Here is a 20232-nt window from a genome sequence, read left to right as displayed (position 1 = left end):
AAACTGCCTTCAAGTACCTGAGGGCCTCTCATGTTCGTCCTTCTCCTCACAAACAGATTGTGTTTGGACATAAGGAAAAGCTTTCTAATAGCTAGATGTCTATCACACGGTCAGAAAGGCCTGAATTCCAATCCTGCCTCAGACGTTTCCTTAGCTTTGTCAGCTCCTTTCTGCTTGCCTTGGTTTGTTCCCCACAAAATGCCACAAAATAGAATGGGTGTCTTCGTAGACCATGGCAAGCCTTGCTGGAGATGTTCAGGTGAAGATCGGATCACCACTTGGGAGACTTTCTGCTGCCCTGAAAAGCAAGCGGGTTGCCTGCTCCCTCAGGCATCTTCTAGCAAAGACTCTGTGTTTATACAGGAAGCTCCATGACCTCCTCATGGAACTGAGAGGATGCCTGTTTAGAGTGAATCCACTTGAACTCTTAACAGAACAGCCTGAATTTGGAATTGGAAAATTCAAGTTCAAATCTCAGCTGCATTCCTTATTGACTCACATGAAGCAAGTCACTTGTCCTTTCTAAGCCTGTTTCCCATTCTGTAAAATGAGTGGATTGGACATTGAGTAGATTTCCACCCTTGACAAGAGGTATTTTTAAAACAAAAGTTTCCCACAGCATTTGCACTCTCACTGTCTACTGATTGAGAAAATATCCAAGCATAAGAATGTACTATTGGGAATTCAGTCACAGTTTTTACAAAACCAAAATATCCCCAAGAATTCCCACAGAGTGGGGTCTGGCATACAGAAGGTACTTAATAAATGTTTATTGACTGACTGATTACCAATGCTATAAGAGTAAACAGTACAGATAATGCACTCCAATGAAGAAGACTGTAATCAATAAAAGATTAACTATTTTAACTTTTTCAATTAACTATTAACTATTTCCAAAATGCAAAATAATAATGACAATAATAGTAATAATAATAATTAGTCACAAGTGAAGCAAAAACCAAAAAAAATGACTAAAACAAAACTCAAGTCTCTATTGTGTGTTTTCGCTTGTCATCACAAAGCTTGGCAAGTTTTGGAGCTTTCTTGAGTATCTAGAGAGAGAATTCATGGACCACAGAATTTCCAGATATCTTCTTCAGCTCTAGATCCCAAACAAATATAAGAATAACTAGGCCCAAAGCTGCGCCCTGACTTCCCTCCCTCAGTCTATTCTTCAACATCACTGTCAGCATTCATCTCTGGAACCAGGCAGAGAGCCTAGGACGGTCAAGGACAAAAAGAAAGGCCCCAACATACAGACTACACAATGCTCATGGCAGTACTTGTGGTAGCAAAGGGGCCGGGGAAGATGTCCGCTGATCGGAAGAGAGCTAAAGAAACTGAATTGTGAATGGAATGGTACAGGAGCGAGCTGAAAGAAATCATGACCGTGACGGACACAGAGAAGCAAGGGAGGACTTGTGTAAGCAGATGCTGAGGGATGCCACGACCTCAGCGGGAACAGCAAGGATGGCCACCACATCTTCACATCCTCACAACCAAGCTCAGCCCAAAGGAGGGAGTGAAGAGACGCCCCCCCACCCCCCACCCCCAGCTTCTTTGCAGGGGCCTGGGGCAAAGAGAGCCACGCACAAACCAGCCTCTTTCTACAGCAAGAAAGCTGGTGGAAAAGCCCAGGAAAGCCCAAAGAACAGCAATCTATCTGGGAGGACACAGAGCGGGAGAGATCAAGAAACATCAGTGAAGAAAACCCCCAAAAACATTACAGAAAGTTACTTAAAAACATTACTGTCAGTAAAGCAAGCAGTTTTCCACTGGAAACAATCCCCTGAGAGCTCATTCCCTTTCCTTATGAGTGAGTTTTGCCTGAAGAGCAAAGAGTTTCTTTTTCCTAGGTAAGTAGCACCAATGGCGTTCCAGCTGCTGGGCTGTGGTCAGCCACGAGGCCTGTAAAGGCAGGCGCCTCGAGTGTGAAGACTGTCACCTAGACAGCTCATCTAGGCTGTCTGCTAAACTTTCAGGGGAATTACTGCAGGAGGGGGGACAGTGAGCCACAGAGTTCCAGCCAATCCAGGATCAGACAAACTTCCAAAGGCTGGTGGCCAATTTTGATACCCTTTCTTCTTTCAACTTCCCAGAGGGTGGAGAGATGTCTGCTTGATCCTTAGCTTGACATATTATTATGTGGATGGTGAGAACCCAGGCGTGTCAGCTAAGCAGCTAGGATGGAGCTATAGATGAAACACTGAGTTCAAATCCTGCCCCAGATACTTACTAGCTGTGTTACCCAGGCAATGCACTTAACCTCTGTCTGCCTCAGTTGTCTCTTCTGTAGAATGAGAATAATAATAGCACCAGTATCTTTAGGACAAAATAAGGTACTATCTGTAAAGCATTTTGCAAATCTCAAAGAGCTATGTAAATACTAGCTATCATTATCATTATTATTACCATAGGCTTCCTTTGGCTTTTAAAAAATGAAATCAGGGGTTCAACTCAAATTAAAAACAAAACAAAACCTAAACATTTGAAAAGTTGCTGGATATATAATGAACAAAGTAACTGATAATAATAAAAGAACTCAACAGTTAAGATGGGACAGAGTTAATGTCCTCTAGCATTTCCATTGTGAGGTCCTCAGATTATGATGGGGTGAGGAAGTGGGGAGGAGAGAGGGAGAGACTGTTCTTTACTTTCTTTTTTTTAATATGAGATGTATATAAAGAATAAGGTTTGACCACAGCCCCTTCCCTCCCACCCCTCCTGACCCCAAGAATGACACAAAGGATATATTGTGACAAAATAAGCAGTGAGCGGCGATTGGCTGAAAAACGCAGGGTGAGGAAACGGGACAGCAAGATCGATGGAGGGAGAAATTAGTCTAGGCAGGTGCCAACTTGGGGAAAAGGAAAAAGAGGAAGGAAGAGAAGACAACTGAGCAAGCAGAGTGTGGGGGGTGGGGGAGAGGCAGCAGCTCAGGGCCCAGATGTGAAAGGGTTGGCCTGAGACCTCTGAGGACAACAGTGGGGGGAGGAGGGGAAGAAGGAGGGACCTCGGCACATTTCCCCCCACCTCCCCCACTCCACCCCAACCAGCGCCTATAATCCCACAAAGACAGGAAGTCGGGAGAGATACTTACCACAGCAAACTCATCTCTGTCCAGCATTCCATCATGGTCAATGTCACTTAACTCCCAAACCTGCAAAAACCCCACAAAGATGATTTATGTTCTCTCCATTCAATATCAAAGGCCCAGAGAGCAAAAGCTCCATCTGTTTCATGCGATCCTCCCACAAATCCTGGGGCAGAGTCAGTGACATTTTGTAGAGGGGGAGACTGTGGCTCAAGATGTTAAGTGGCTTGGTGGCTAAGGTCATGACGCTCACATGAGCCTGCCTTTGGAGAAAAACTCTATATTCTGTAACTATTTGATTACTACTTCAAAGTTAACAATTCTTAACACTATGAAGCTGAGCAATGAGAAAACAAAATTTTAAAAAGCAATTGCTACAGAAAGTAATTTTAGGAAACATGTCCTACTAAGTACTTCCTTGAAAAGTAACAAAGTTGGACAAATTAGTTCAAAAGTGTTACTTAAAAGTAATCTCTCTTAGAATAAACGCGGTATCAAAAACTCAAAAAAAATCCCAAAATCCTAGGCAACAAATGTTCAGTGTAATGAATCAGAAAGAAACCAGCTCGGGAGGTTCACATGTAATTACAAATGTCCTCAAAAACTAGTCATGACACTGAGAAATCATAATAAATATGAAAATTCTTTATAATCAAGCCAGAATACTAAAATTTCAAAGAAGGATAGAAATGATATTAAAATATATAAAAACATGAAAAAATTAGCAAGATGATTTAAAATATGCAAAGTTTTAAATTTAAAGTGGAAAGTCAAACACAAACAAACCAATAGTTGTACCTCATATCCATCAAATCCCAAAGCAAAGCACTTTCTATTTATTTTGACAGATATTATGAAGACATGCTTACTCTCCCAAGGATATCCACAGGCAGCTTGGAGTTGAGTAGCACTGGCTTCACCTTCTCACCAGATAATAATCCACTCACAGGGTTAAGACTGTCAAAAATTGCGTCATATTTGGCCTTCTCCTCAGACTATAATATTGAAAAGAATAGAAATTAAAGATGGTTAAAAATCAAAGACAATATAAAGAAAATAATTTTCTGACCAATTGACTATAAAAAAACACCTGCCTATATGTAAAATATATAAAATACATGTAATATATTTTATATTCTATATTTAAATATATATTTATATTTTATAAAATATATAATAAATATACAAAAGTTCCATTTTTATGCTGAACAGAATAATGGATGCAAATCCTTAGAGATTCCCAAACATCCATTCTCTGGCTGTCACACCCTCCTCACACCTCACTCCTTTTCTGGAGAAAGCCACAGACTACCTGTGCTCAAAGGAGGCAGCTTGATCACTTCAAAGTGAGAGGTGAGGCCCAGGGAGACATCTTGCCCAGGCAGTCCAGCTGACGAGGGACGCTACTGCCTTGCCAAGTTCTTTGAAATTAAAAGAAATTGCTACCTTACATATTAAACAGGACATGTCTGTCGTCCCTTACATATTAAACAGGACATGTCTGTCATCCTTCTGAATGTGAACTTACCATCTAGTAACTTGAAAGTCAAACTAAATATAAATGTTGATACTATAAACAAATTAGGAAGACAAGGGATAGTCTCAGACATGTGGAAAAGGAAGGAATTTATGGCCAAAGAAGAATTAAAGAACATTATAAAATGCAAAATGAATATTTTGGATTATATTAAATTAAAAAGATTTTGTACAAACAAAACCAAAGCAGCCAAGATTAGAAGGCAAGCAGAAAATTGGGGGGGAGGAAATTTTGCATCCAAGGGCTCTGATAAAGGCCTCATTTATAAATATTTAGAGAACTGACTCAAACTTAGAAGAATACAAGTCATTCTCTAATTGATAAATGGTCAAAGGACACGAACAATTTTCAGACAAAGAAATTAAAACCATTTCTAGTCATATGATAAAATGCTCTAAATCACAATGATTAGAGAAATGCAAATTAAATCACTACACACCTCTCAGATTGGCTAAGATGACAGGAAAAGATAATGATAAATGCTAGAGGGAATGTGGGAAATTTGAGACACTAATACATTGTTATTAGAATTGTGAACTGACCCAACCATTCTGGAAGTAATTTGGAACTATGCCCAAAGGGCTATCAGATTGTACATACTCTTTGATCCAGCAGTGTCTCAATTGGCTCTGTATCCCAAATAGATCATAAAAGAGGGGAAAGGATCCATGTGCAAAAATGTTTGTAGCAGCAAGACACTGGAAACTGAGTGGCTGCCCATCAGTTGGGGAATGGCTGAATAAGTTACGTTATATGAATGTTATGGAATATTATTGTTCTATAAGAAAAGATCAGCAGGATGATTTCAGAAAGGCCTGGAGACAATTACACGAACTAATACTAAGTGAAGTAAATAGAACCAAGGGAACATCATACACAGCAACAAGATTATGTGATGATCGACTCTGATGGACATGGCTCTTACAATGAGGTGATCTGAGGCAATTCTAATAGACTTATGATGGAGAGAGCTATCTGCATCCAGAGAGAGGCCTATAGAAACTGAATGTGGATCATAACATAGTATTTTCACCTTCTTTGTTGTTGTTTGCTTGCTTTTTTTTTTCCCTTTCTCTCTTTTTTTTCCTTTTTGATCTGATTTTTCTTGTGGAGCAGGATAAATGTGGAAATATATGTTTAGAAGAACTGCACATGTATCACCTATATTAAATTACTTGCAGTTTAGGGGAAGGAGTTGGGGAGAAGGAAGGAAAAAATTTGGAACACAAGGTTTTGCAAGGGTGAATGTTGAAAATTATCTTTGCATGTATTTTGAAAAAAAAAAGCTATTATTAAAAAAAAAAAAAGTCAACCTATGAATATAAGACCAAAGAATATGGTTCCTCATTTCCCCAAGTTTGTCAAAGCTTCACACTCAGGGCCTTACAGATTATCAATACCCCATTATCTAGTTAAGTCTATGCTTGAAATTAACCACCCCCCCAAAAAAATACAAGAATGATTTTCAAAAATATTTTACCGAGAGTAAAAACAATATCTGAAACACAAAATCAATATAAGGACCCAACCAATAACTACTTGAAGTGTTCATTTTTGTGTTCAAACACAAATGGCATCTTTTTCCTCAGAAATCTTCATTTTAAAATGATCAATTGGGGACTTAAAAGTGCCAAAGGCTCAGATCAGTCTGCCCCATCAATTTTACAAAAAGGAAGGTCTAAACCCAAGAGCTCAGTTACTGAAACATCTCAAATAGAGCAACTGGACACTTAATACTGGACCAGAGAGCCCCAGGTTATTTACTGGCTGAATAGAAAACCAAGCTTCAGGACAGTAACCATCCTTCGGAAGCCAAAGCCTCATCTCAGCTACAATGAGAATGGCCCCAGGATCTGGGGTGCTTGGTCCCATCTTGAGAGAGCCCCAAAGATACTTACTTTGACAGCCCACGGGAGCTCAGGTGATGCTGGTCCGCTGAGTAGCAATGGGCTGCTCGAATCACGCTACAACAGAAAATAGTCACGGTGCTTTCAAATGTTGACTTTTTGTCTGTTTGCACAACCTCATGCCAAGGTTGGGGCGGGAGCGGGGGATGGAGGGTATTTGGTATTAAATCAAAACATTCAAAATCGAAAACATTCCCTGAATTATAATTTCCATTTCTGCATACGGGAATGCAGAGAGCTTTGTTATCAAGTGCAGGCTTAATTACATAAAAATAAAAATAACGAGCCCTCAAAATTCATTCTAGATTTCAAAAGTCTAGTCTGATACTGTGACAGGGCAATCTACCACACCCGGCCACTGCAGAAATGCAGGCTGGTGCCATTAAAATGCACACGATGAAAATCTCTAGATACAAAATGATTTCCCAGCCCCAGCTTATGACTGGTTTAGTTACACAGCCACAGTCTGGGCTAACAGTGAGGGTGGACAGTCCCTCGCCATGACAAGGCCTACAGGCCCTGCCACTGACTGCTGCTGACCAGGCTCTGGGCAGGCAGTCGTGCTCCCAAGCTGGGATGCCCCATCTGTCTCTCCTCCCCTTTTCAAAGGCCTGTGTTGCTGTCATGGCAAGTGTGCTGCCAGCCCAGAACCCGACCCAGGGGAGGAACCAAGTCAGCTTGGCTAGAAGGCAGAGCCTGGGACACACACACAGTCGGGCCACAGAAATGACTGTACTTAAAAATGACTTCACTGCCCAGAATTTTTACCCATAGCAAGTGTCCCTGAAAGGCCCTCCACCTTCCGTGGTCCCCCAGCTCAGGTCCCCACTCTGCACGGCACACAGGCGTCTCCTGTTCCAGCCCACGAGCCTTGGGAATAATTAGCCCACAACGCCGCTGGAGGGGAGACCACTTCATCACCCTCCCGCTTCCCCAAGCATGCGGATTTTAAATGACTTCTCTCACAAATCGAGGTGGGGGGACGGCCAGATGAAGGCTACTTAAGGAAACATCCAGTCCATTCTGTGCACAGGCCACGAGTCTCAAAGCCACAAAAAATTCCTAAGGAAGAGAAAAGGTCAAGATTAAAAAGTGAGCCCAGATCTCGTAACCAAACACAAGACTCCCAATCACCAATTTCCCATAGCTTCTGTGTCTCTGTGGATATATTCTAGGGTAACCAGGGCCCGGCAGTCCCTGCACTGACTATCAGAAAAGCGGTGTGGAAGCATAAAACTTGGGCGGGCTAGAAGTGCAAGCGCCAAGACCCACACTGGGCACGTGCCACCTCGCAGAAGCCTGGTTCCCACCTGGAGTAACCGTCCCAGCAGGCTGTTGAGAGCAAATGAATGACTACAAGTAAACGTCTGCCATCATAAAGATCATTCCAAGAGTCGGAATTTGAACTCCGATCCTGCCCACTGCTGTCCAGAGCAAGCAAGGTCAGCGGATATCATCTGGGAACAACTCCTCAGGGCTAACAAGGGACTGTGCACGATCTAGCCCCTCCTAATGTCAGCAGGACATTCTCCCAATTAGACTGAGCAGCATGGGGGGCTACTCTGTGGCCATCACTGCCCATGATCACCCAATCCTGCCGAGAGAAAAGGGATCCCCCCTTCGGATGTACCCGCCTGCCTGTGCTACCCCTGGCAGCATACCCCCACAAAATGGGGGAGCCAGCCCAGCCAGGAGGAATCGAGCACAGAGCTTCTTCTCCGCTCTAGACCGATGCACCTGAGAATGTGACCGTCTGGGGGAAGACACCCCTCATGGCCCCTTGGAAGCCGAGCTGGAATTAGCGGCGGCTCAGTGGCTGGCACAATGGCCAAGGCCTGAACCCCAAGTCAGTAAGAGCTGAATTCACATCCTGCCTTACTCACTCACCAAACTGGGGGAGCCTGGGTAGAGCATTAGTCGCTGCCAGCCTCAGTTTTCTCATCTGTTAAATGGTGACGGGGATCCAAGGAGATTCTCTTTGCAGTACACTCTACAACCCTTCAGGTGCTCTGCCAGCACTGACTACTATTAACTGAGACCCATGCTGGCTCATGAGGACCCGCGTTAACCCTTCCTCCTGGTGCTCAGCTTGGCAGACAGCAAACTATTTTGGGTCCCCCTGGAAGACCTCTCCTCCTCCTGCAGAGGCACAGAATGCCCCCTCAGCCTCGAAAGTTCTCAAGCTCCCTCCCTCAAGGCAGAGCGGCCCACTTGGCCAATGTGACCCCTCCTGCTGTCCCTTGTGGCCAGCCATCACTGCTTCCAGCTCTTTGAGGGCCAGGGACACAAGCTCATCAAGGGCCATGAGGTGCAGAAGAGCACGAGAAAATCTGGGGCCCGAGGATCAGGGTGTACACCCAAGTCGTCACTGGGCTTTTGTGAAACAGTACAAGTGGCTCCCTAGGGCTCAGTTTGTTGTTTGTTCTGGTGGCAGTTGGGATTAAGGGTCACACAGTTAGGAAGTGTCTGGGGTCACATTTAAGGCCCACACACACCAGCCAGCTGTCCTGGTCCAGGTTTTCATCTGTAAATCACAGGGCCAACATCAGGTAGTCTGTGAGTCCCTTCAGGCTCTCATTGCTTTGAGATGGCCTCTCAGAGCTCAGTTTTCCCATCTGTAACATGGGCCCAGTACCCTCTGGCCCTGCCCGTTCCACTGATGAAGAGAATGCCTTGAAAGCCATGTGACAGCAGAGAAGTGTGAGCTGTGATTACAGATGGGCATAGAAGGCCCAGACAAGACCAGTATCTGACTCTGCCATCACCAACGGCTGCTCTGCTCCAAAGAAGGCCCCACAAAGTGTGGGGAAGTAGCAAGGCAGCCCGCTGAGCTCAGCATCCTGACCCAGGTGCTGTCCCAAAGCAGAATACCCACTCCAGGAGGTCTGCGAGCAAGGCTGGCGACAGGTCTCAGGTACCCACGGACTGTGCCAGCTGCCACTGGAGGACCTTTGTTGCACTGGAGAGTCAAGAGAACTGGGGTCAGAGATGGGGGAATGACTGTGTCTGCTGCAAGTGACAGCACCACGAGCTGGACATCTGCCTGGACGTGCTTTCACCACACACGGGGAGAGATGGTGACCAATATCTGACTTAAGCCAGTGAATAAAAGCTGTCTCTCCCTCCCCATCTCTCACCCTTATGTGCCCTGACAGGGCTGGAAGGAGGTGGGCAGTGTAAGGAGTACTCTCCCTATTGACAAACGAGGAAACTGAGGCTCCAAGGAGCATGGGGAATGGACACACAATTACCAAGTGTCGGTCGGCCAGGGCCAGACCCTGAGCCCCACTCTCTGATCCCAGGTCTAAGCTGGTCTTCCTGCCACACCATTCCTGCCTTATGGCATGCTCATGTGACCAGGAACATTCTCCTGCTGGCCTTCCCTCCGTAGAGGGTGGGCCAGAGAGAACACTTTCAGAGGGAAAATGGGCTGGGTGCATGAAAGCAGGGGTCTGCTTGGCGGGGCCTCAAATCGAGCCTTCCCTGACATTAGAATCCTGAGCACAGGTGGGGATATCATGAGGCAGGGACTGTCCCAGCAGACATTCCTTTCAAGCCCAGCAGGCCATATCTGGTCCCTGCCTTCAGGAAGCTTACAACCTCATGGAGGAAAGCAAGTAAAGATGTACAAACCAGCTAAAGAAGATAAATAAGAGATAATTATGGGGGAAGGTGAGAGAATTAGGAGGGTTGGAAAAGGATTCCTACAAGAGTGGGATTTTATTTGGGACTTAAGGAAGCCGGGAGGCAGAAATGGAAGGGCTGCAGGAAAGGTGCATTCTGCCCAACAATAGACCTGGAGACGCTCAGAAATAGCAACTCGGAGCAAATGTCAGATAGGCCGAGCCACCAGGCACCCTCGGGCCCTCCAGACGCCAAATCAGACCCACGTCCGTGACACTGCTCCCAACTTTCCAGCCATTCTGACCCGTTTGGAGTGAGTTTTACCCTCTAAGCTAGAAAATCATGACAAGGTACAGGTTTTGAGTAACTGAAGCACCTCCAGGTCATGTATTAGATAGAAAGGGCTTGGAGGCAGGAAGGCCGGAGCTCAAATTTGGCCTCAGATACTTCCCAGCTCTGTGACCTTGGACAAGTCACTTGTCTCAGTTTCCTCCACTATAGAACAGAGATAACAGCATCTAATTCAGTTTTGTCTAATGCTTGCAGATGACTGCACCCTCACTTCCTTCCCCTTTTGAGACCAGAGCCCAAACTTATTGAATCTGAGCTCATGAAACACCTTGTGAATCAGTAAGATACATACAGACAGCCACAGGTTCAGGTGTGTCCTTATATAGCAACATACACACATCGATATGCCTGTGAGCCGGCATCTTTTTACACCCTCCTGGGATGGTGTCCAAAAGAGAGAAGTCATTCCACGGGAACACGTTCCCAGAACTTTTGCTCTAGGGATCCCCAATTCCTTGAATTGTATCAGCACTGGGAGGGCAGTTCAATAAATCCATGGTGAAATGAGGTTCTATAGAATGGGTTACTCCAGTGTTTAATGTTTAGAAATATTTTCATTTCCAGAGTTTTACTTTTATAAGTATTGGTTAGAAAAGCTCTGGTTACTTTTTCCGATTTATTTTCTATTTCTCCCCTTTACTGGCTAACTGGCCTGACAGTTGATCTCCACAGCTGATGTTCCAACTCCTACTGCCAAACCTTTACACACATTTGTCCCTCATGTTGCAGCTGTGTTCCCTGCCCTGCTCGCCTCTGCCCAGAGAATCCCTGGCTTCCTTCCAAGAATGGCTGGGGAGTCACCCCTCTCCTTCCTGAAATGACTTGATATTTATTTCTCTACACACACATTACAGTCTCCCAGTGGATGGATGTTTTATGATGACAGGGAATCAATTTTTGTTCTTTGAACGCCCAGCCCCTAGCATTGGTAATTTCATTCGTTCAGGAACTCCCAGTACAAAAACCCCCTTCACTCAACAATTCACCTCTAACTGGGCATCTCAGAGAGTAACACAGGGCCCAGCAGCACCCAGTTGGCATTCACTGATGGTAAGCCTTGAACCCAGGCCCCTGCCATTCAACATGCTCCCTTCAACCTTGGCGGCCAACGTTTAAGTGTTTACTATTTGTTGGAGTAAAATCAAGTGAAAGCTGGTGGATGTTCTAACCATGAAACAAAGAACCAGTGTGAGCTCTCTCATAAGTGGGGTTGTCTGAAGGCCCAGGAAATGTCTGAAGGCCCAGGAAACATCTTACCTGCTTGTTCAGGATACCTTTGCCATCTGTATCTGCCAAGTCCCAGATCTGAATTCAAAAACAAAAACAAACAGCACGTGTCATCCCTCAGCACTGCCAATATGCACATCCCCATCAGGTCTGAGCATCCCAGGTATCCTTGGGGTGATGAGACTTGAAAAACCCCCAAGTCTCTTCCAGATAATGGACTCCAGTTTTTATTAGGAAGGGTTCAATGTATCCCTATAAATCAAGGTTAACTTATGCTAGAGGGGGTACAATAATTTGCCACATTTTCATCTGTGCAGCTCAATCATGTTATTGCTGTCACAGACCTCACGGTACCTTGGAGAGCTCCTGCCCAAGGGAACAGTCTTCCCACTATGCAGCTTTTCCCCATCTTCCACGGAGGAGAACAGGGGACAAAATCAAAAAGAGGGGAGCAGTGATCTCCTTTCTGCTCCCTGAGGTCAACATTCAGAGCTTCATTAAGCACTTTTCATAGATTACTTCACATATTGTGTGTTGAACAGCAATGCCTGCTAGACCAAGACCTCCCTGAAAGCAGTAGGTCTTTTGTCTTTCCCCATGTCCCCCAGTTATGTGACGAATTAGGTGATGAATGCTTATCCAAATGAATTGCTTATGTGTGAGCTGTGGATATGTATGTGATATGTGCTTAAGAAATGGCTGCTTAAGCAAGATAACTTGTATAAATATGTATGTATATATTGGGTTTTATATATATTTCTATCATGTTTAACATATATTGGACTACCTGCCATCTAGGGGAGAAGGTGGAAGAAGGAGGGGAACTGAATACAAGGTTTTACAAGAGTTAATGTTGAAGAATTATCCATGCATATGTTTTGAAAAATAAAAAGCTTTAATAAAGAAAAAAAAAAAAAGAAATGGCTGTTTATAGGCTGTTTCAGAAAAGCCTGGAAAGACTTAAATGAACTGACCCAAGAGAATATGGTATACAGCAACAACAAGATCATGTGACAATCAACTGTGATGGACCTGGCTCTTTTCAACAATGAGGTGGTTTAAGACAATTTTAATGGACTTGTGATAGAAAATAGCACCCACATTCAGAAAGAGAATTATGAAGATTGAATGTGGATCTAAGCAGTATTTTTCCTTTTTTGTTGTTATTGTTTGTTTGTTTTCCCCCTTATATTTTTTCCCTTTTGATCTGATTTTTTTTTTTTTTTTGCACAGCAAGATGAATATGGAAATATGCTTAGAGGAATTCCATAGGTTTTAACCTATCAGATTCCCTGATGTCTTGGGAAAGGGAAGGAAGGAGGAGGAGGGAAGGAAGGAAGGGAGAAAAATTTGGAGCACAAGGTTTTGCAAAGGCGAATGTTGAAAACTATCTTTGCATGTTAAAATACTGTTAAGAGAAAAAATTAAAAGAAAAGAAATGATTGCTTGCTTTTTTTTGGGTGGCAAAGAATTGAAGCTGCCCATCAATTGGGAAATAGCTGGATGAGTTGTAGTTTATGACTGTGAGGGAATACTACTGTGCTATAAGGAACGACCAATAGGATGGTTTCAGAAAAAATCTGGGAAGACAAAGTACAAAGTGATGCAAAATAAAGCAGGCAGAACCAAGGGAATACTGTACACAGCAACAGCAATAATGTATGAATGTAAGCTACTCTGATCAAGACAATGATGCAAGACATTAAAATACCATCTTCCTCTAGAGAGAACTTTTGAACTCTGCTTAAAATTGAAGCAGACTTTTTTTTTCCCACTTTCCTTATATTTCTGCTTTTTGGTGTGTGTTTTCTTTTGCTACGTGGCTAATATGGAAATATCCTTCACGTGATTTCACATGTAAAATTGTATCATATCGCTTGGCTTCTAAGGGGTGGGGAAAGGCTGGTTTAGAGGAAATTTGGGGCTTAAGACTTTTTTAAATGAATGTTAAAATGTTTTACATGTAACTGAGAAATAGTTAATAAAATAAATATATTGATATAAATTAAATATATTAAAAGAAAATAAATATAAAAATAAATATATATTAAATATATTAAAAGAAACAGCCACTGAGCAAATTCATCTAACAGTCAATATAACCGTCCTGGGTCTCTCCCCTTTCCTTCCCTGACCCAAGGAACTCAATGAATTTAGAGGTGGGATGTACAAATACCCCAATGATACACGAAGAATCCAGTGAAAAAGCTGGAGGAGGAAGGAAGGTCAGGCTGGGGAACAGGGGGGTGGATCAGAAAAGGCTTCTAGAACTGGAGTTGATCTGTAAAAGCTGCTCAGGCATTGCAGAGACACAAGTGGGGAATCCATTCCAGCACAGTATGAGTGCCCCAAAGAAACTGGATAGCAGCGGGGCTGGAAAGTCGCTGCCTTAGGAGGAGAATCAAACCCACGAGTTGTGTCTGCTGGATACTCAGATCTAAGCCGTGGCTCTACCGTCCAGATGACTACGGCAGGCTCCACTTCGTTCTAAGAGCCACCCTGCCAAACTCAAGTAGACAGAAGTCTACTAACTGATCGAGTCACCTTACCTTTCCAAGGATCAAGTCTGGAAGACCCGATTTTTTCAGAAAAGTCGCAGCTTCAGACGCCAGCACCCTTCCAACATTGCTTGAATCTACCTGAAAGGAGACAACCAAACGTGAGCAGCGTGTTGAGTAAACTCAGGTAAGGGCTGTGTGGGTCTTAAGTTAGGGGACAGGGAAACTGAGGAACCAGAGGAGGAAAGTAGCAAAGGATCCTAACATTTACATCTGAAAAAGCCAAAACTCCACCCTCTTAATTGACAGACAAGGAAACTGAGACTCAGAGCAATTAACGAGCCTATCCAGGACCTATCTCCCCACGGTACTGTGGCCTTTCCCCAGAGCCAATGTGGAAGACATGGAAGATGAGGATGTCGCCTGAAGACACAGGGCAGCTCCTCAAAGACTTGGAGTCAATGGTCACATCTCTCACCCTCCCCTCACCAGGGATCGCACCCCCAAAGCCACACTCTCAAGAACAGGCCCGGCCTTGTCTACACCCTTCTAGGTGCTGTGCCCAGAACAAAACCCAGGACTCCAGAAGGGGCCGAGGAGTGCAGCGGGCAGCCAGACTGTCGCCCCCTCTGCAGGGGGACTGTGCTTCTGGGAAGACAGTGAAGGGAAGAGGAATTCTCAGTTGCTGTGCTGCATCATGCCGACTCATAAGGAGCTTGCAGGCAACTAAACATCTTACAGATTTTTTCTCACAGCAATTGTTCTTCTCAACCTCCTTAAAAGGTGACTGATGGCACAAATAAAGATCTGTTCCTGTCAGGAAAACCTGAGTTCCAATCCAGCTTCACTTGACCTGTCTGCCTCAGTATCCTCAATTGTAAAATGGGGATAACTCTGCCATCTAGGGGGTTGTGAGGATCAAATGGGATCATATTTGTAAAAAGGACTGGGTGATTAGTGGAGAAGTGATGAGCAGGACTCCACATTTTCACCACACTTGGGAGTCCTGCCTCATTACTTCTCCACTAAGATGGTATATTTTAATCACCCCAGCACGGGGGTCCAGAAAGTACGGTACATTTTGTCACCCCAACTTGGGGGCTCTAGAGAGCAGGACAAAACACATTTTTGCACAAGTAGGTCCATTTCCCTTCTTTATGCTCTCTTTGGGATATAGGTCCAGTAGAAACACTGCTGGATGAAAGGAGTTTGCTAGCTCTTTGGGCATAGTTCCAAATGAGGGTAACATTTATAATAACAATCTTAGACCCCAAGTCCAAGAACCTAAGAAGAGGCTCCACCTCCTGCCCGCCCCACTCCCCAGGCACGTCCAGTGGCCTTGCTTCCAATATAGCTCCCAGAGAACAGAAAATAATGATGCTCCATCAGACTTTAATATGTACCTTAAGGGATTTCTTTCCCCGGGTCAGTAAAATGCTACTAATCAAGATTGTGACAAGTGGCTCCCAGAATGGTCCTAAAAGATGGCTCTGGGAGTCTAATATGGACATTGCCTGTCTCACAGCTGAACAACCACAAACAACATTGTGAGACAGAGAGTAGAAGCTGTGGCCCCTTTTCAGATCCCAATCTGGCTCAGAATTCCCATGTTAATAAAAGGAAGTTTCTCCTTATACCTACAGAATTTTTGGAAGAGAATGCGTTGTTACCCGTAAAACACTCTTCGTTTAGGAATTATTGTTAAGTGACTTGATCTGAATAGCAGGGCTTGCCATCTAATTCTTTGGCCCAGAAATCTAGCAGCTGAATTATGCAAAAATAAAAGAACTGCTAGTCGATAATCCTTCAAGTTGGTGCCTTCAGAGGAAATTCAGTCACGAGGCAATACTGACCTTGTAGGAAACCCTGAAGTCATGAGACTCATGACTGGAATGAGGCCTTACTCCAAAAGAATTAGAAAGAAAATGAGGGAGAGGCTGGGGAAAGAGGAGGGGGCAACAATGTGTAGTTAAGAAAATGCATTACTCTTGTGAAGCCATGAGTGGGTGGGACAGGCAGGGGAAGGGCATTTGGATGAAGATCAGCAGAGGGAGAGAGAGAAGCTTTGTCGTCATGGGAATGGAGAGGAAAACTGATCCAAAGCTGGCGCCAAGATGTGGCAGGGGGGGGGGGGGGGGCCTGGAGGGTGCCTGCCGGGCCACCATCACTCCTTCGCCTTTTCTTATCCTCAACCTGAGGAAAGCAACGTGAGCATTCATGTCCTTCCCCAGAGGTGGAAGAACCCACCTTCAAGGTTAAGAAGGTCAAGATTTCAGGCCTGACTGATATCAACAAGGAAGAGTTGGATGATGCAGTAAAAACAATAGGAGTCTTGTTGGGAAGAAACCAAAGGACAGGCATCTGACAAGATCCTGGGATTAAGATTCTGCAGGATAAACAGGCCTGAGGAGATAAGGAGATTCCAAAAATAAACTTCTTGAGATGGAAAAAGAAGAATTTCTGATAAGTAAAAGGAGAGGCCTAAAGGCACAGATGGACTGATTCCAAAAACTCTCACAGAGAAGATGAACACAAGAGCATGCAATGGAGAACGCGCTCAGAGAGTGGCGCGGACCGGGCATCGGCGCAATGGGCGCCAGTGCTCTGGGTCACAGGCAGCTTCCTTCACCCCCATACCTTCCTCAGCCCAGGAGACACGTCTGAATTCAACAAGAACAGAGGGAGCTAATGCAGAGGGGATGAGTCCGTGAGATGGGATAAAGTCAAGAAGGCCTGGATTCAGATCCTGCCCGACACTCACTTAACAACTGTGTGACTTTAAGAAAGTCCCTAAGAGGATGAGGGAGGGACCCATGGGTGAGGGGAGGTTAAGCAATAGCAAGGCAAGTTAAGGAGTAGAATTAAAAGAAAAGAATCAGCTGAGAGGAGATGTGCACAAACACTATGACATAGATCAGAAGTCAAAGTTGTTAGGAAAAAAAAGTATGGGTAGTAGTCATTGATCTTAGATACAATTAGCTTGAAGATTCAATTAAGAGAGAAATTTACATTCTATGTCAGCCATACTGCTTTGGAAGCATGCTTACCTATGGGTAAAATGAGTTTGAGTATATGTAGATATGTATGCATGTTGCTTATGTACCTGTGTATATAGATATATGTGGATGGGTCTGTGCATGGGTGTGAATGTATATATACATATGTGGGGGGATGAAAGGATGCGTGTGTGTGAGCATGAGCATGTGTGTGTGTGTTTAATACATTTATATTTAATATATTTAATTTAATTATTATTAAATATTAATACATTTAATATTTATATTTAATAGATATCAAATATAGCTGTGCTGAACTATACTACAGACTGCTTGGGGAGGAGGGGAATGAAAGGTGAAAAAAAAAGAACAAAGTAAAAAAAGTACACAGTAGAAAACAAAAGAATAACCTACAAGAAAGTAAAACAAAGATGGATACTTATGAACCTAATTTTATTATTAAAAAGCCTTTATTGAACTGGAAATTCACTGTTCTATTTTGAATCTTCCCCAACACTATGCTGGGTACATGACAATATTATGCTTTGTTTTGTTTTATTTTTCTTTTCTGTCTCTCTATTTTCTAGTAAATTAAAAAATGAGAAAAGTAAGTCCCTAGAAGTCTCTGAGAGCCCAAAGAGGGACAATAACCTCGATTCCCTCATGCTCCCAGAGGAGCCGTGGCATCCATCACTCTGTACAGCTCACCATAGTAGCTAAATAGAGATTATCTTCCAGCTATGAAGCTAAGTAGGGAGACAGCAAGAAAAACCCGGATTTCCTTGGATAGGTCTAAGTCTTCAAGCCCAAAGGAACCATGACCAAGGGCAGGAGACGTAGGGAGATGTCGTTCCTCGGTCACCACAAGCCCTCTGAGAGGTCAGAAAGGTCGTGACTGGAATCTCAAGGTGCCAAAGACCAGAGTGGAGGCAGCAGCGGAGCCCAGATTAAGGACAGGAAGAGGACTCCCAGGCAGTCCCCAACGTCCGGGTGCAGGCTGGCAGAGGAGGGACCGGCCTGTTCCTGCGGGCGCCATCTCCCAAAGAAGAGTTTGAGCTGGGGGACTGGAAGGTGGGGGCTGTAATAAAGCTGAATTTAGAGAAGGAAGGGACTCATGACTGCAGTGAGAACAGCACAGTGCTGCCCGAGACGCTGGACATCATCACTGTCAGCGGTACCGCAGTCTGATGAGGAGGGCGTTGGAGGGAAGGGAAATACCAGGGAATGACGGGCAGTAAGAAACCAAAGGCATCAAGAAGAGAAAGGAGGCGTGGCTGTAGAAAAAGCCGCGCCAAGTAGATTCAGGGTCGTGCAATGCTCTTCTGCCCACCTTCCTGGTCATGGAAAATCGGTGTTTGTGGATGACGGTCAACTTCATGATAAAATATACATGTGTGTGTACATAAGAGACTAAAGCCTCCTTCGTCGTCAAACAGGAACCGGTAGTTGTGTTGCTGTCATGGAATCAGGGAAGAGGCTGTGATAAATCAGAAGAGGTACATATGCAGCTGTGATCATTTTACCAGCAAACCATCTTCCACGCAATGCATTTACTGCAGCAATGGCTGCAGCAATTGAGGGATCTATATACACACACACACACACACACACACACACACACACACACACACACAGAAGAAAGAGAGGGAAACAGAGAAAAGCCCACGTCAGAGCAACACATCATTTCCTTTTTTGACAGGTATCGGACTGATACATCTAGGAAATGCCACGGATATGGTTTACCTAGATTTCACCACGTGACAGGCTGTAGCACCTATGCCCCAAAAGATGTGGGCTGAAGATAGCACTGGAAGGGGGATTCCAACGCAGCCGAACAGGACCGTCCGGGGCAGTCGTTAATAACTCTGTGGGGGGAGCGACCTTCGGCAAGTGGCCGAACTGCTCTGGGTCTCGGCTTTCTCCTCTGTGGGGTCCGTGGGGTCCCTTCTAGCTTTCAGCCTGCGATCCAATGGCCCTCTGATCATGAATGCGTGCACTTTCACTGTGTAGAACAGTGGTTCTCAAAGTATGGTCTAGAGAATCCTGGGGATCTCTGAAACCCTTTTAGTGGGTCTACAAATTCAAAAATAGTTTTTATTTCCAATATGGTAAATGTCTATAAATATAATCCAGATAAACAAAAACACTTTGGAGAGATCCTCAATCATTTTTAATAGGATAAAGATACTGAAAACAAAAGTTTGAGAACCACTGCCATAGAACATCACAACTCAGGACAAGCAGAGTAAGCCTGCAGATGCTGTGGGGTGAAGCTCAGGGGACTGTGCCTCCTGGAGCTCAGCAGCAGCAAAGCTGGAACAAGATGGTAAGAGAAACCTGTCTGCCCAGGTCAATTCCACAAGCCCTTCCCGGGCACACTTGTACACTATGCCAGGCACTATGCAACAAAGGCAGAATGAGCCACGGTCCTTGTCCTCTGGCTGATATTCTCGAGAGGGAACATTCATACAAAGACAAGTGAACTACCCAATCACTTGGGGAGACTATACCAATCGCTCAGTGGTGGCAGGGGAGCTCCAGCAGCCAGATCCAGGATCCTGGGGGGCAAAGGGCCCCTCTCCACCCCAAGCATTCACACAGGCCCACCCGACGAGCCATCAGAAGGCCATGATGATGCCCCAGGCTTATGTCGGATGTTCATTACATCTCGATGACACATTGAGGGCACCCTCCACATGATCAGAGAAGGAAACACACAGGTTTACACAGATGAGGAGCAGCAAAAAACCAGTTTCACCATTTCACCATTTCACAACTAAATGAACAAGGCAGGGAACACAAGATCCCAAGGTCTACTATTTGCTAATTAAAAAAACAAATTCCTTTTGACTCAATAGAGCAAAATATCACCTTAAAAGTTCCCGACAAAGGAGCTTCTCATGAATGCGCTAAGATCATGAGCTTTCTTGGGAAATGCAATTAGAGAAAGGTGTGTCTAATCAGCCCCTAATTATTAACATCAACCAAGGCACTAATA

General features: G+C 44.4%; 1 protein-coding gene across 2 annotated transcripts in view; it reads right to left on the bottom strand.

The window, feature by feature from the left end:
* Positions 1-20232, bottom strand: part of EPS15 (epidermal growth factor receptor pathway substrate 15) — a 119529-nt gene that overhangs the window by 64302 nt on the left and 34995 nt on the right. For both annotated transcript variants that reach the window (XM_051999712.1, XM_051999713.1), the window contains exons 3-8: positions 14290-14379; positions 11771-11818; positions 7505-7600; positions 6530-6595; positions 3964-4089; positions 3101-3160 (exon numbers count right to left, since the gene is read on the bottom strand). In XM_051999712.1, the coding sequence (XP_051855672.1) occupies positions 3101-3160; positions 3964-4089; positions 6530-6595; positions 7505-7600; positions 11771-11818; positions 14290-14379 (486 nt within the window). The remainder of the gene's footprint in view (positions 1-3100; positions 3161-3963; positions 4090-6529; positions 6596-7504; positions 7601-11770; positions 11819-14289; positions 14380-20232) is intronic.

This window comes from Antechinus flavipes, chromosome 4 (assembly GCF_016432865.1).
Source record: "Antechinus flavipes isolate AdamAnt ecotype Samford, QLD, Australia chromosome 4, AdamAnt_v2, whole genome shotgun sequence".
NCBI classification, from domain to species: Eukaryota; Metazoa; Chordata; class Mammalia; order Dasyuromorphia; family Dasyuridae; genus Antechinus; species Antechinus flavipes.
Note: the sequence above shows the minus strand (reverse complement) of the source record. Positions and strands in the feature narration are given on the sequence as shown.